This window comes from Haplochromis burtoni, unplaced genomic scaffold (genome assembly GCF_018398535.1).
Source record: "Haplochromis burtoni strain Fernald_Lab_line unplaced genomic scaffold, NCSU_Asbu1 Contig_276, whole genome shotgun sequence".
Taxonomy (NCBI): Eukaryota; Metazoa; Chordata; class Actinopteri; order Cichliformes; family Cichlidae; genus Haplochromis; species Haplochromis burtoni.
The window spans coordinates 167,832-184,483 of record NW_024582637.1 but is presented as its reverse complement, the minus strand read 5'-3'; the positions used below and the strand labels follow the sequence as shown (position 1 = coordinate 184,483).

The 16,652-nt window shown below is 41.8% G+C and overlaps 1 protein-coding gene across 5 annotated transcripts in view; it reads right to left on the bottom strand.

The window, feature by feature from the left end:
- The window catches only part of LOC102295823 (transforming acidic coiled-coil-containing protein 1), a 29,708-nt gene extending 13,056 nt beyond the window's left edge, over positions 1-16,652 (bottom strand). For 2 of the 5 annotated variants that reach the window (XM_042227676.1, XM_014339359.2), the window contains exons 1-2: positions 4,159-4,756; positions 2,596-2,687 (exon numbers count right to left, since the gene is read on the bottom strand). In XM_042227676.1, coding sequence (XP_042083610.1) covers positions 2,596-2,687; positions 4,159-4,265 — 199 coding nt within the window. In that variant the 5' untranslated portion in view covers positions 4,266-4,756. Of the gene's footprint in view, positions 1-2,595; positions 2,688-4,158; positions 4,757-15,115; positions 15,408-16,557 lie in introns of those variants that run through there. The other 3 variants (XM_014339362.2, XM_014339361.2, XM_014339360.2) reach the window with 3 other exon arrangements.

The window sequence follows — 16,652 nt, the reverse complement described above, 5'->3', positions numbered from 1 at the left end:
ATTCATGAAACTTTTCCTTCTCTTGTTAGAGCACTTAAAATGGCTGCTGGCTTCCTCAAAGAACACTTCATTTCCTGTGTCCTTATACATGTCTTTAAGAGCTAGCTAACAACCACAGCAGCAGCTGAATCACACTGCTGCTGAAACACAGGAATCTCTATAACAAGTCAGACCCCCTCACCCATCCACATACTGTTAAACTTACAATACTACGCCCGTTAATAACGCAACAGGGACCTCTCCGTACGCTAACATGAATCGAGGCTTTGTGGTTTCAGCTCTTTCTCACACAGTTTGCTCTGATCGAATGCTAACGTGAGGCTAACTGAAAACTGAATCACAGAATAAGTTCAACTAAGCTTCAGCTGAAATCAGGATACTTTCGGGCACACAACAGAAACGCCCTTTGGAGACAAGGAACAGATGTAGAGGAACCACACCCAGTCATGCAAAGGACGTATGCACCACCACCACGTGGCTTAGCAACAAAAACAACATCAAGCTGAATTACAGATTCACAGCTCACTGAAAAAGAAAGAAACAGAAGACTGAACAGAGAAACAAATACAAGCATACACACAACTGCCTAAGGTTTTATCTTCATTATTGTTTAAATAATACATCTAGTTAGATTGTGGTGTGTGGATGTTCCCAAGAAAAGGCAGTAGTTTCCCAGAACCACAAGTCTTCTAATTATAGGGAACCCGAGTATCAGTTTCTCCACAGTTGATCTTTTATTCATGAAACTAACCCAGATTTTTTTAACTTAACGTGACTGTTTCAGCCCAAAAACTACTTTCAATAACAAATACGGTAATCTCTATTACTGTGTGGCACAGCTTCACATATACTGTGGTTACAAAACACATCCGTGCAAAATGGACACAACATATCCACACACACAGACGAAATCAATAACTTTTTAATCATCATTAAAGGACATGGAGAAACACTTGTGACAATCGCATTTGCTTCCACACAGAAACGCCATCGCCATGGTAATGCCTGGTACTTGTGTCTGTGCGTGTCTGAAAGCAGGACAGCTGAGGAAGAGGGGGTGAGAAGCACCCCAGTAGGCCTTGCTGGCAGGTTCAAAAAGAGAGGATTCAGCCCGCGTCATTTGCAAGTCTGTGCCTCACTGAAGTGAGCTCATTTACATGTCTGATTACCTTTCATAAGCACACTTTGAGCAGATCACAGTACGCCGATCCGAGACCAGATTCTGGCACGCTAAAACTGCATAATGAGCAACATAATATTCCCAGTATGAAGTTACACAAAGCAACTTTGCATTGTCTGAACATTTTAAACGCACACTAGCGTAAATACTACTGTTACAACAAAAGTATCACTTTTCTCCAAATTACAAAAGAAAGCGAAAAAAAATCCAACCCAAAAGAGAAGGCATAATTATGAAAGTATTAGTCTTCAACAAGCTATTATTCTGAAGTAATAACAATAACTGTGACATCTTTCTTTATGTCCGCCTGTTTAAACTGACTCTCAGTGCAGATTTAGATCAGACATCTTAGCAGCTACCTGAGAATTAGGCCAGGTATTGTTTGAAACGCTTATGGATTGTCTGTGCTTCCGTACCAATACAAATACATGTTATAGAAAGTATGGAAGACTAATTTTCAGCATTGTGTGACACAAGAAAAACCGGCTTGTTACCCAGCCCCACCTGTGAGTGTCAGCAGTCAGTGCGATTAGGCTTCATGCGCAGAGGTGCTTTTAACACCCCTCTCAGAGCTAAAACAAAATCACAAATGATTGGAAATATGTGGCATGATCCATTATCCTGATGTAAGCAGACATTCAGGAGTCGACTGTTGCAGCCACAGTGTAGGACAGGGCGTAGGTGCTTCATCCCAACAGCACTCAGACTGCACAATAACCACGCAGGATAAATACCAGCTAAAAAAACCCATCTGTAAACATTATCATTCCCACTGCACTGTAAGTACATATATAAAAAAAATCTCTGTGTAATTTACTGCATTTGGTAACCATTTGTCCATACAAATCGGGGTGATAGTGTTATTTATTTATTTATTTTTACCACGTCTTTAATTAACTTTATCTTCCTGACCCTTGTCGTAATAACTTAATTTTCTCAGTGCGAGATTAATTGTGTGCATGTCTATCAGAAGACACACAGGCACAGTGTGGTCATAAAGGGATGGACATGGTCAACAGTTACACACCCTTACATCATACAGCAGAATGTATACATGTTTTCATGCTGTTTAACTCACTTAGATCATCTTTCTTACCCTTCCTTAATCTCAGTTTGCTCATATTAACCATGTCTGTGTGCTTAAATGCTGCCATGTCATTGGCTGATTAAATAACTGAATATGTGTAGCTAATAGAATAAATGTGGTTTACCAATTTTGTTAATCAGGTTTTCATTTTCTCAAGCAAAAAGCTTATTTTGTTTATGAAATGACTAGAAACCAATTCATGTCTGTTAAATAAGAGGACACAGACTCATTGCCTTTTCTGTACCACCAATCACGCTCATCCTGCAGGTAGGGTGGATTATGACAAGTGTACGAACACTGCGCTAGCTAAGCAGCTGAGCAATCTCACCTGAGTGGTTGGAGTTGTCCAGTTGGCCCAGCAGCTTCACAACACTTGGAGACTCGGCCTCTGGAGTCTCAAAGGTCCCCTCGGAGTCCGAACTGTGAGACAGAGGAATGAATAGATTCATGAACCTGAGCTACAACTGAGCTCAACTATTCATGGCATTATCTGGAATTAAAAGTCAAATGTTGCCTTTTGAAAATAAAATGTGCTGAAAGTGTGAAAACACAATATACAACATTGTATTTGCAAAAATCTTTAGAAGATGGGATAAAAATAAACATCACATTGTCTGGTTTAAAGAAAGCGTTTCAGACAACAGTGTGCTGTCTGTGAGAACAGAGAGGCACTTAAAAGCTTCATAAGCTGCACATATGTCCTACAAACAGCTACTAAATTATGTTTATAAAACTTTGAATGCTGTTTTGGGGCGTTGGATCGTCTTGTTCCTTCTAACAAACACAGAACAGGTTTTCAGTATGGAATTCATGTTTTTTTTAAGTGACCCAAGCACAATAGAGCTGAAAGTTCAAAGTGACCAAACATAAAGTGCTTTTATTTTAAAGGAAGTTAGAGGAAGGGAGAGGAGAGGAAGTGAAGCACTACAAGGCCACCTGCATCCTTTGCTCTTTAGTAACGACACACTGTGTCCCGCAACACACAAACACAGACACACACGCAGTCTTTGGGTCTGCTGTGTCAGCTGCCACGGCAACCAGCCAAAATTTATTTCCAAACTGTGGAGAGACTTAAAAAAAAAAAAAGGAGGGACATCAACAGCAAGGGTGTGTGTGTGTGTGTCAGTCACTTCAAAGAACATCAAAATGTCTGCACTCTAATGAAAGACAGCACAACAAGCAACAAAGCTCACAGTCCCAGCCACACTTCACCTCTGATAACCAGCTCACACAAACACACTGACACTCTGGGGCTCCATACAACCCCACCATCAGCAGCTAATCCTAATACACATAGCCACTCACCCCCTCACTGTGTACACACACACACACTCTGAGTCACATCCCAGTGACGGCCCCAACGGCTGCAATCTTGGAAGGTTACTTAGAGACTAGAAATGGACAAGAAAGAAAATCTAAAGCTTTGGAAACTGTGGGGTTTTTTTCTCCTGCCCACAGTTTTCAGCAACTGTTCTCCAACTACCACAGAGCCCTCACAAACACCCAAACACACATAAAAACAGGCCTAGGCAGTCCTACCGTTGGTTTCTCAAAGAAACATAAAACACATAAAACAGACACTCGTGAAACAGCAACCTGAGCGCCTGTGTTTTAAACAAGAATCTGTTTTTAGCAAATGATAGCATCATCAATCCTCAGCACAGGAAAGCATCAGAGATTATCACAGCTCTGAGCAGTTTGTCTGCTGTAAGTGATGCTCTGTCTCTTTGTATACAACCACCACCTGTCAGCATGACTCAGGGGAGTCATCACACAAACACCCACATTCACAATCAACCTGCGAGAATCCGTGGCATCAAATCTTCTCTATCAGAGTGTATTTATTATACTGCAGCAGCTATGTTTCTCTATTCACTTCATGCACTCTTACATGTCTTCTCTGTTATTCTTCGCTGCGGGCTGCCCATCATCAGCTGAACCTCCAGTCACTGCTGACCACGTCCATTTCGCCCACTGGACCGGCGACAACCAGGACATCCTTGCGACACGTTCAGTTCCGAGCGTGACGACACTTCTAAGAATTAATAGTGACCTTCCTCTTCCTCTGTTTCGATTACTATTGCTGTCAACGAAACTGGCAGTTTATCTTGGAGTGCCGCAAGAAAAGAAAAGAAAAGAACGGCGAACACGAGTGCACGATCTGTGTTTTTGATTCTCTTCCTCTTCTTTTGCCTTGTCTGTTTGCTGTCTCACTTCCTCCTCTTGCTTAGCCGCTCAGATTTCCCATCCTGCTCTTCTGCTTTGTTGACGTTCGTGAGAGAGAAACGTGCCTCACACTGCTGCAGCTGCTTCTGTTGCCGCTCTGCTCTAAACAGCACTGACTCACACGGCACAGATTACTGGAGCATCAGTATTCACTCCTCCCTCTGCTCCCCTCCTTTTTTCACTCTCCGCTCTGTCTGGGCGGACGATCAGCTGGTTAACAGACATCAGCTCGCCCTGCTCCCACATGTTTGCTAACTCTCTTGTTTATCCTCAGGAGTTTGCCTTTCCCCGCGCCGATCCTTTCAGGGTCAAGCGAGGAGAGGGGGGGGGGGGAAGGAGAGCCAAAGCTTCCTGTTTAAAGAGGCAAGAAGGGTTTTCTCTGGGGCAGACAGACTACTACAGAGAAAGTGGATGAGGTGATCAGGCTAAGGGAGAAGAATTAATAGGGCATATATACATTTTAAAAGCTGTAAGTATATGAAGTATTCTGAAAAGACTGGTGCAAATGCTATCTGGAAATTATACCCTGCTGTAAAGCCCATTTACTCAACATCACCCCCTCCCCCCACAACTATAAACCTTAAAGCACTCATTTATACATCATGACACAAGCATTTCTGAGCATTTCACAAACTGCTAGCTACTATGCTTGTCACACAAAACCTCTAGAGTTGTAAAACTATCCAGTCAGCCTCAGCTCTCTCAAGAAAAATACCTTTTTAATTCAACGAGCCAGAGAATGACCAGACTGCTTTGAGCTGATAGAAAGGCAACAGTAACTCAAATAATTACAGTCAAGATAAGCAGAAGAACATCTCTGAATCGAACCTTGAAGCTGAGAGGCTATAACAGCAGAGGACCACGCAGTCCTACTCTTGTCAGCTCAGAACAGGAAACAGGCTCAGCTCACATGGGCAAAAACTTGGCTGATCAGAAATCATGAAAGCATCGATCCATCCTGCCTTGTATCAACGGTTCAGGCTGGTGATGTTGGCGTAACGGTGTGGGGAATATTTTCTTGGCATATGAGCATCGTTTAAACCTCATAGCCAAACCTGAGTATTGTTGCTGACCACATCCATCTCTTTATGACCACAGTGTATCCAGGACCATGGATAACAGACTATCAGGATAAAAGTCAACTTTTGAACATGACACTGAGTTCACAGTAAACAAATGGCCTCCGCAGCCACCAAAACTCAATCCAACAGAGCACATCTGGAATGTGGTGGAACGGGAGACTCACATCTTGGATGTACATTTGACAAATCTGCAGCAATTGTGTGATTCTATCATGTCAACATGGACCAACATTTCTGAGAAATATTTCCAGTTGAATTTGTGCCACAAAAAATTAAGGCAATTCTGAAGGCAAAAAGAGGTCAAGGCCAAGGCACATCTCACAAAGTGGGTGGTGTATGTACTCTGAGAGCTTTCCAGATGTGATAAAATCTTTACAACTTTGGCTGCTTTAAAACAGACGTCCTGGCTTTTTATTATCATGGATTGAAGGATGTTTCTCACAAATTAAATGACTGAGATGTTGCTCAGTCACTTAATTTGCTTAGTGAGACTGAAAGGTACTTTAGCTGTAATTTGCTGTAACAGTTTGACTTGGCAACACAGAGGCCCGCATGAAAAAGAGGATTCGAGATTAAATATTTCTAACGAGGACTAACAATAGTCTCTTTACCTTTATAATAATGCAGGCAAGTAAAATCTGAGCTGAGAATAAAATTGCTGATCTAGTAATACGTAGGGCTGAACGATATATCGCATTTGCGAATCAGGATAAGGATTAGCTGGTATCTTCGGAACGTCTTTTGCATCGGCATGGGGTGTGATCGCTGGCATTTTCTAACCGCTCAGGTCGCTGGCGGTTGATTTATCGACTTATTCTGGGCGGGAACGCATGCATCCAAATTTCAATTGCCTGCTCTGAGCCCTGATCTCTCGCGTGACCCTTACTGGGCCGGCGGTGTGTGTGTGTGCGGTGAATTGGGGTTTGGATGAAGACTGGTTCGTAAAACGCGTTTTTTTACGTGCGACAGGCGACCCGCGTCGCTCGGGTAGTCAGAGAGCGCGTTTACAAATTAGCGCTCTTATCACATAGCCCAATAAACTATGACGGATAATGTTCATCCAGGATAGACCAGCCCAGAACTTCCTAGTGAAATCCAGCGTCTCACAGAAGCGGTCAAGCAATATGATGCGTGATGAGTGACAACTGTTGCCATGAAGGTATTTCTTAAATCTACTAAACTGTTCACTAAATGAATTAATGTTTCGGGTTGCAACCAAGAGAATAACTATTAAGTTTTGTAACAATGAGTTTCTTTCCTATATAGGGGCTGTGTAAGGAATATCTTCACAGTCGTTCTTGGTGAGGTTTATACAACGCAAGTCAAAGTAGTCCTAACCTAACTTTTAGCGTTACTATTCTCGAGGAATATAATCCAATGATGTTGCACAGGTTGAAAGGTTTGCTGTCTCTCTCTCTAAGAACTGTTCCCTTATGGATACAGCGAATCTGTCTAATACCTCGGCTAGCTGACATAAGCTCTGTGGTATGCAATTTGCAAAGATGAGGGCCGTTACTGAGAATGCGGAGCCTACGAGACGGCATACATAACTTCCCGTGTCGTAAACCAGGAAAGAAGAAGAAGAGGAGCTTCAGTCATCCATTTTTCAGAAGGTCACCGCTGGTCTCCCCCAGCCAACCCCGGCATCTGTCTGTGGCACCTTGCGTGCGTGCGACTTAAACGTAACTAGTGTATAAACTCAACTTAGACAACTTTAAAAATGTATTGGTTGGGCTTTTTCAGGATGTATCCTGTTTGTTGCGTGGAGATTAACGATTGGGCTGAGGGATGGTGAATTTAAGTGATCTTAGATGGTATAAAGCCCCAGAAGGTACGAGCAAATCTTTAAAAAGAGCGTGTGAAAGCAGTTGTAAGTGTCGCGCCGCTTGACGACCACTTGCCCACGTGGAGTCCGCTATCTCGCGCGACATTATTGAGTTTGTTTGATACTGGACAGCCTATCTGCAGAAGCAAGCATCGAAACAGCAAGAACGTGTCCGATTAAACAGCCTAGGTGTGGAGAGAGCGGAGTCGAGGACACCGACCTAATACAACTCGTGTGTTTTAGTCCAACCCTTGCTTGTAGCGATAGCAGAAGCAGAGACGGAGCCGAAACAGTTTAAGATTTAAGAACTCCACCGACCCAGCAGCCCTGGCTGCAGCAGCAGCAGCCCCGTCCACCGCCACCAACGCCAGCAGCACAAGCCAAGTTACGTAGAGACACCTCATCTAGGAGCAATGCCAAAATCAGTTCTTCTATGCAAGGGCGTGAGGCAGAACGTTCTGATTTTACCGAAGCGCCTTTAGACATTCTTTAAGAGCGACCTGAAGCTATGGTGTGTGTCGCTTTTATTCCCACATTTCGCTATTAAGCCTGTTCCCACTTTATGAATCCATACATAAGTCTTACCTAGGCACTTGCAGAGACTCTCAGTGTGAGAAATGTGTGTATTTGTTATATATTGTACTTTTATATAATCATATGGTACTTAATATGTATTTTAGAGATTGCAGCGGATGACGTCTAGCTCTGGTGACCACAATGTCCCGATACCACTACTTCGAATGTCAAGGAGCCTGGTAAACGGCTAATGCCTGCATATTCATATTTTGTTATGTTATGGATATTTCTGCAATCGCACATGACTGACTTTCATGTTGTACTCAGAGTCGTGGAATTCTCACACATTCCCTTTCAGCACTTTATGCTCAGATTCGTCATATGTGCAAAAATAAACTTTGTGTTATGTTCTAAATGTATACTGCTCTATAAACCCGATCTCAAGTTTAAATAAAAATGTCCAGTCGCTGTATCTAAATCTCACAGTGTGCACAATCACCTACAGTTCGTATGTCATAACAGAATGGTCTGTCTGGTCCAGGAGTAAGAACACGTATATGTGTCTCAAGAGATTAACTTCTATCAATCGTGATTGGGCAGTACTCCCATATATCGAGCTCGCTATTGCTTCTTGTAAATAATTAGCAGAAGGACAAGACTCCTGTGAAAAAAATAATCGCATAGCGCATCGCTAAATCGCAAGTTATTGGAAGCTCAAAAATTTAATCTGCAATCTAGTTATTATTTTCCATAATCGTTCAGCCCTAGTAATACGTCATCAACTAACAGAGCTACTATTCACTTAAACGATCCAAGCCAGCCTGAGGACAAATCAATACAGCAAACCTAAATTCAGCAGTAATGATGCAGCTCAGCACGACACCGGCAGAATAAAGCATTTCGCTGAAAGCTTCATCGTTGCTCACACAAATGCCTCTGAGGTTGCTCATGGGTGGCTTATGTAAGTCCAGGCTTTCACATTTATACCTCTCTCCCTTTCTCTCTCTCTCACACACACACACACACGCACACGCGCACGCGCACACGCGCACACGCACACGCACACGCACACACACACACATACACACGCACACACACACACATCACACTCACACTCTCACTCACACACACTCACACGCTCACACACACACACACTCTCACACACACACACACACACACACACACGCACACTCACACACACACACAGTATCTAGGCCAGATGAGATGAGATGTATTCTCTGACAACAAAAAAAAACATGAACCATGAATAATCTAATAACAGGAAGAAGCTCCAACTGCTGTGAAAAAGGTGAACTGGGAATGAGAACGAAAGCATTTTATTGCTTATGCTTTTTATTTGAAGGTGCCCGTCCTGCCATTTACTGCTCCCACAAAACACGTGGAAGGAAAGACAGGAGCGCTATTATCACACTGAGCAGATCCACAGATACACGCAGGCAGCAAGAGAGGGAAAGATTAACCAGTGCACTCACACATATTTTTTACACACTGGCGAACACATAAAAAGAGGCTCTGTTCAGCCTATGATGAGTCGACAGCGAAAACAGAGCAAATGAGAGCCATGGCAACCGGAAAAGACTGATTTAATTAAGCGCACAGAGACGGGGGAAGTGTTAGAAAGGCGAGAGGCAGAAAGAGGGAGATAATAGAAATGAAAAGATCTGGGATATGAAAGAGAAAAGAAAAAGAACGTTTGGGGCGGGAGAAGAATCTCAAACATTTGTTTGTGTTTGCTTTTAGTCGCCTTTGTTCCCTTATCAGGACAGATGAGAAGACAAACCTGTCTGTCCTAGAGAGGACGGTCTGCCTGCAGCTAACAAAGCCCTTCAAGCAGCACACAAAGGTGAAGTGAAAAGGCCATGCAAGATTATTTATTCAATTTCAGTTACAACAATGGCTTTAGATATTAAAACCAAGCCAGCTGTTTGGAAACATTTTAGTCCAGTGTAGAATGAGAAATACAAGTTTATTCAAAGTTCAAATAATCATGATCATTACATAATCATAATAAAGTAGCCATATGTGATATACACTATGTGCTGCACAAACTCTTCACCCTGCAACACCTGGAGATGTGAACTGGCCATACGAGGAAAACAGTAAGTAAAACAGTACACCGTCTGTGAGTGGAAATATCCCTCACTCTCCCTGGCAGAGGCACAGACCGCAGACAGAAGCAGGAGGAAAATACAAGGGGAAAAAATCAACTCTTATGTAATACCTTGAAACCACAAATAGCACACACAAGTAACAGTGGCAAAGCCCACACATACACATTCTCCTATAAGTGGTCATCGGCTCTCGTAGTAACACACACACACACACACACACACACACACACACACACCAAAAAGAAACGACTATGGCACATTAAAAAGGCACACTCCTACACACTGGACCACGTCTATTATATGGGTGTGCTGTCAGTTAATGTAGCAAGAATGCACATCGTTAATCACGGAATAAATGTTGACTGAAAGCAGCATGTGTGGTTACGAGCTAAGAATAAATCGGCCGTGATAAACATGTCTGTGAGCCGCAGCAGAGGTGATGTGATACTGGATGAGATAAGTGTGTGTTTGTGTGTAGACTAAGAAGGAATTAGTGGGGCATCCCAGCTATCACAAACTGTTTATTTCTATGCCTAATCCATTGCATGATGATATAAGGTTAGCTGCCCGACGCTCACTTTAGCGCCAATATAAAGTTTACACACTGCCTGTAAATATTCTTTGTCCTTAGATGAATACTATGATTTCACTTTGAAATTTATCAAGTATTTTTTAATTTGGACATTCTTGCGTTTCCCTCTTCATCAGCTGGACAAAAGCTCACCTTTTCACAAAAAGTGGCCCTGTGTCTAACGAGACGAGCAGATTGCTATGATAAACTGTTGGAAATGTTGCCTTTATACCCAAGGAATACTACACTATTGTCACTTATTGTCACTTATTCACGTCTTACATTTTTATTTTACATCCTTTAGTCTGTTCTGTGTATTTTATGGTATTATTTGGCTTTTTTGTCTTTCTCCTGGCCGCAAGACACATTTTACCAGAAAAAAATAAAGTTAAGCTGTAGTTGAAATGACTTCGGTCAGCCCCAAAAGGTTACAAAGCCTTTGATTATAACAGTCATCCCAACATGACTTTATGTTTCTATCCAGTACAGCTAAGAATAAGAGTCATCAGCATGTTTTGTGTCCAGTGTAATTGCAGCTTACATTCTTTTAATGTTAGATTTCAGCTCCGGCTGTGTTTCAATTAGAAGCTGCATTCGAGTGAATGCGCAAAATGTCATCCTTGAATGGTTCTTCTTTGATCAACAATCACACAGCACAAATGCTAAATGGCAAACATGTCATGTGACGTACACACCAGTGCTACTGCGTCCAACCTCAAATGGCTAAAATTAAAAAGTAACATTTTTTCTATTTTTTTTTTTTTTTTTTTTTTTAACAGATTCAACTTCCACTTGGTGGAATACAAACATAACAGAGCCTGGATTCCCTTTTAAAGACAGTTGCCATGAATTCCTGAAATAAGTCACTTTTCCCATAACTTTTACATAAGAGCATGTTTAATGTCTCACAAAAGACAGTCTGTTGTAATATTATCTAATCCAAACGGAACACTATGTTGGCTTCTTAAAAGATATGGCTCCATCTAGTGGTCATATTTTGGAACTATTCCTCACGTAAGAAAAACGAAATGACACAAAGGCCAACACTAGCTTCAGTCAGCGATTCAATAATACAAAAACATGGATGCAAAAGAAGTGAGTAGACATGACACAAAAAATAAATGTAAAAAAAAAAATCATGTGTCATCTTTGGGAGCCTAAATATCTCATTCCTGATGGGATGGGAGTGTCCTCTTTAAAAATGTTAAATGTTCTCCATAGAACACAAGAGGTTACTGCATGATTAGATTTATATGAAAATGGTGCCAGTTATTCACAAGGGCCTTCAAAATCACCAAATACTAACCCAGTTGAACACCCGTGGGAGATTTTGAACAGCTCTCTCTCCAAAACCATCATCAAACCCCAAGATGAAGAAATAATAGCCCTCAAGGTCTGTGAGGTTACACAGACCTTTAGAATTAGCAGAGAATTAGAATCAGGTTGTTCTTGCTGCACTTGTTGCCACATCAACTTACTAAAATAATTTATGGTACTTTAATTTTTCATCTGTCGGTAGGTGGAAACCTGATGCTGTTGTTAATAATTAATACCCCATTTCCAAAAAAGTTGGTATTCTGTGTGAAATGTGAATAAAAACAGAATTCAAATGTACCATGTTAAGAAAAATACGAGGTCATTTTGAATTTGGCAGTAACAGATCTCTCTTTTAACAACAGTCTGTAAACATCTGGGAACTGAGAGACCAGCTGTTGGACTCTGGGGAGAGGAATGTTCTCTAATTCTCGCTGGAATATCGGATTCTAGCTGCTCAACAGCCCTGGGTCTCCTTTGTTGTATTTTCCATGTCATGATGCTCTGAGTGTTTTCAGTTGGTGAAATGTCTGGACTGCAGGCAGGTCAGTTCACCATGTGGAATCTTGTACTATGAAGACATGCTCTTGTCATTGATGAGGCATGTAGTTTAGCATTTTCTTGCTGAAATATGCAAGACCTTCCCTAAAAAAGCCTGGATGGTTGCTCACCTCACCTACTATAAAAGGATGCTGCATCCATGTTTTCCCAAAGGAATTCCAGATTCATCTGACCACAGAACAGTTTTCCACTTTGCGTCTGTCCATTTTAAATGAGCTTTGGTCCAGAGAAGTGAGCAGCATTTATGGATCCCATTCACATATTAATCGTCTGAACTAAAACAGACAATCAATATGGCATGAAAGTTTTAATCTGCATTTGTGGATGGCAGAGTGAATGGTTTTCCAGAAAAGTTCCTGAGCCAATGCAGTGAGGTTTGTAAATGCAGTTTTCCTGCAGATTTGTGAATCTGTCTATCGTTACTTTTCCAGTCTTTTGTTGCCTCGTCCCAACTTTTTTTTTGCTGCCATCAAATTTAAAATGACCAAATATCTTTCATGAAACTGTAAAATGTCTATGTTTAAACATTCAATAGCTTTTCTATGTTCTGTTGTGAATAAAACATTTTTGTCTATGAAATTTTAGCAGTTCAGAATTGTAAAGCAGTAAACTATTTTATCTTAATCTGATGTGCTGATCAGAGCTGTGATTAAAATTTTGGTGGGACAGCGGAAGATTTTCAGATTTCAGTCTGGGCGGTGGCATTCTTCAGTTTGGGAAGGGCTGTTATAAAAGACGCACAGAGATAAATTTACACAAAGAGAGACTCGTGCTTCAAATTCTTTGGTATGCTTTTGGGAAGCACATCGCGAAAGAGTACCTGAATATTTTATAGAGAACATTCAATTATTTGCGTCAGAGTGGAAAACTAGCTCGGAGTGAACACAGTTACAATCATCAGAGCCGAAGCCCTTGCAGTGCTGCAATGCACTAAAATAACCCGACTGACAGCGACATGATAAAACAAAGAGAGAAAGAATGAGGCGATGAGAGAATAAGAGAGGACTGATGCACAGGCACCAGCTGAGCTACTGTTTTGGACTACAACAGGAACAAAAGAGCACACAATTCCCACACTACAGTTCACGTCCATAGTGTGGGAGGGAGTCGACACACCCCACTGCAACTTATGTTTGTATTTACATTCATACCTTCAAATCAAATCAAAACAAGTTTAACTGCCATTAGAAAGCCAATATAGCTATACTTATTCTTAACTGCATTTCAACATCCAATGTATGGTGCAAATCAAAGTTTTTACCTGTTAACTTCACAATTATTTAGCCGTGATTTTCATCTTTATGCTGGTAATACCCCACAGCGAAGCCTTATGCTTAAAATCAATGCTTATCCTTAGATTTGTCACATCTTCATGTATTCACAATACATGAAGACAGTGACATTTCACTCCACATTAGATTGATTTGTACCATGGAGAAGGAAATGAGCTCCAAATGCAGGGCAGCTTTTTCCCAAGTGAGACTCTCTCAGGGCTTTTGGAGAGCAAAAAAAAACAAAAAAACAAAAAAAACCAGTGTACATCTAAGACTGCTCCAGTTAGGATATAAAGTGGATGATGAAGCCAACTAAATTTAGATCCTAAGCTGAAAGCTCCTATCCCACAGCAGTGTTTGGTTTCCCAGTTTTCTCTTAAAGAGGACCCCAACCCCCATCTGACCTTACAAAAACACAGATGGATACAGAAGACTGGAGTATGCTTGAGCGGTGAGATTTTTTTTAAACCAGCTGAGCATTTCTTAAACACGGCTTTGTCTCAGTGTTTGTCCCTTTGAGTTCTCTGCAGCTTTTTCTTACAGTTGCTTTCTGTGTTCTGCTGCCATCTCCAAAATAATATCAGTTTCAGTACATGGCGGCAGTGCTTCTCATATTAATAGCCACTGACAAGAACCACTAAAATAACACACAATGCGAAACTGTTGTTACGCTACAAGGAGCTTAGAAAAGCTTTTAAGTAGGACGAAGTGAAAGGACTCGCTCTTTGTGACAAAGGATTAAGAAAAAGAAGAGGATGAGCGGTGACTGGGTGCTTTCTAGCCTCAGCTCAAACATTTAAATGTCCTTTTTTTCAATATAAGTGTTCCAGACAGCTGCGGTTTTCACATCTCACGGGTCTTTAAGGATGTCAAACATGATGCATGAACGAAACAGGAGTCTGCAGTACCTGAAAGAAATGGACTGCACAATTTGTACGATTAACGCAGTGCAGATTAGGGTTAGAATTAGGGTCACAGCGGCATAATCAAAACCTGCCAGCAGCATTGTGTTTTATACTGTGGTAACTACAGCAGCTGTCAAAACTGAACTGCTTTGGACCTTCAGTTCATGTTATCAGCTGCGCCACTCCTCAGTCAAGCTCGCTTGCTTTCTGCCTTTAGTCTGATTTGAATACCTAACTAGTATTCAAACTCCCACGATGGGCAAATTTGCCTAGCACAGAAAGTCCTGTTTGCTTCAGTGCCCCAAAACTGCACTTTGATTCCTTATCTCCCACTTCTCTTCCCCCTCACTGACAGAAGCATCCACGTTAGACAAAACACCAAAGAGCTGGAGCATCTCCCCACGCTCACAGACAAACATACAAATGAAGAATCTAGCCTTACATGCTGTTCTTCTTGCGAGGAGAGCTGACAGATCCCTTCCTGTGCTGGCTGAGAGAGCCCCCCATGGCAACAGCAGCGTCTGTGCTTGGTACAGGTACGTCCCAGATGTCTTCTTCCACTTCCGAGTTTCACCTCTGTGTCTCCTCCCGACAGTCTGGCTCAGTTTCAGAGCAGCGCGACACACTGCTCCTCATGGCTGACTAGTTATTATTTAACCAAGCGGCCTCTCCTCTTTCCTCTTTCACAGACTCTGTTGATGCTCTACGGAGCATCATCAGCACTACACGTGAACGGTGACAAGTCCCGCCTCCTTGCTCTACTTCCCAAGCTTCATCATCTCCCTCTCTCTCTCTCCTTCAAAACACACACACACACACACCCCAGACCAATAGCACTGCCCTTTGGAGAAAGACAGAGAAGTTAAATGTGTGTGTGATGGGGGAAAATTAGGATCAAGCATAAAGAGTTGGACAGGAGGCAGATACAGTGTGTGTACCAGTGTGTCACGGGGGGGTATCTGGCAGACTTGACAGAATTGTTTAAGACAGAGAGAGCCTCTTCTATTGTTCGTGGGCTGAATAACAGATCTGACATCCAGGGGGAGGGAAAGAGTTGGTGGCATAAAACACAGCTCCACTTGTTATATCACATTCCTGCTACCTGCTGTCACCCAAAGCCCCCTCCCCCAAAAAAGAGATTTAACATGACAACAAACATGCCCTTTCACTGTAAGGAAGTATTGTTTGTACACTTTCATTTCTCATGTTGATTGGTTAGATTTTGACCTCTTAACCCTTAATCAGCCTCTAAGTTTACTTCAGAATCAGGTCATACAGTGTGATTAACATGACAAGAGGCTTAATCGAGGCTGATAAAGACTAAACACTGTTATGAAAATAAAAAAAGCTATTGTTTAACCATTAATTTGAAGGAAAGCGCTTATAGGGTTGGTCCAATCCTCATGCTGAGTCACAGTGCAGCAGAGACGATTAATTAATAAATAAAGAAACCACAGCTCTTGATACAAGTCAGTCTGACCACGTCTGTCTCTAATGATTAAAGGAAGAATGGTTTAAAACCTCAGAGTGTTGCAGGGTCAGTAATTGGAGTCACCCAAAAGCTATAGCACATAATTTCCTCCCACTGAAGTGAATCACACGAGGCTCAGTATGGAGGTCCCAGCTTTTGAATGACACATATTTTTACCCAACAGGGACAACTACGGAAATGCGCTGAAAATATAAAAGTACAATTTACCAGCTATTACTACAAGCATGGACTCTTTTATGGTCTCTCAGTTTGGGAGCTACTGTTTTATCGTTTTTTATCGTTTGACCTGCAACATGCATTAAAAAAAACCACGAGCATTAAAACGAAGACAAACACCTCTGACAAAAAGCTTTAAGACTAACCGTAAAAACAAGTTCAAGACTTTGACTTACCTCATTGCTTTTGCCCAAATCTGCAGGCCAACTCAACCGCTGCGACTGATAGTGTGTTTATCACTTAACTGCGCATGCCCGAGTGATTTGCTATA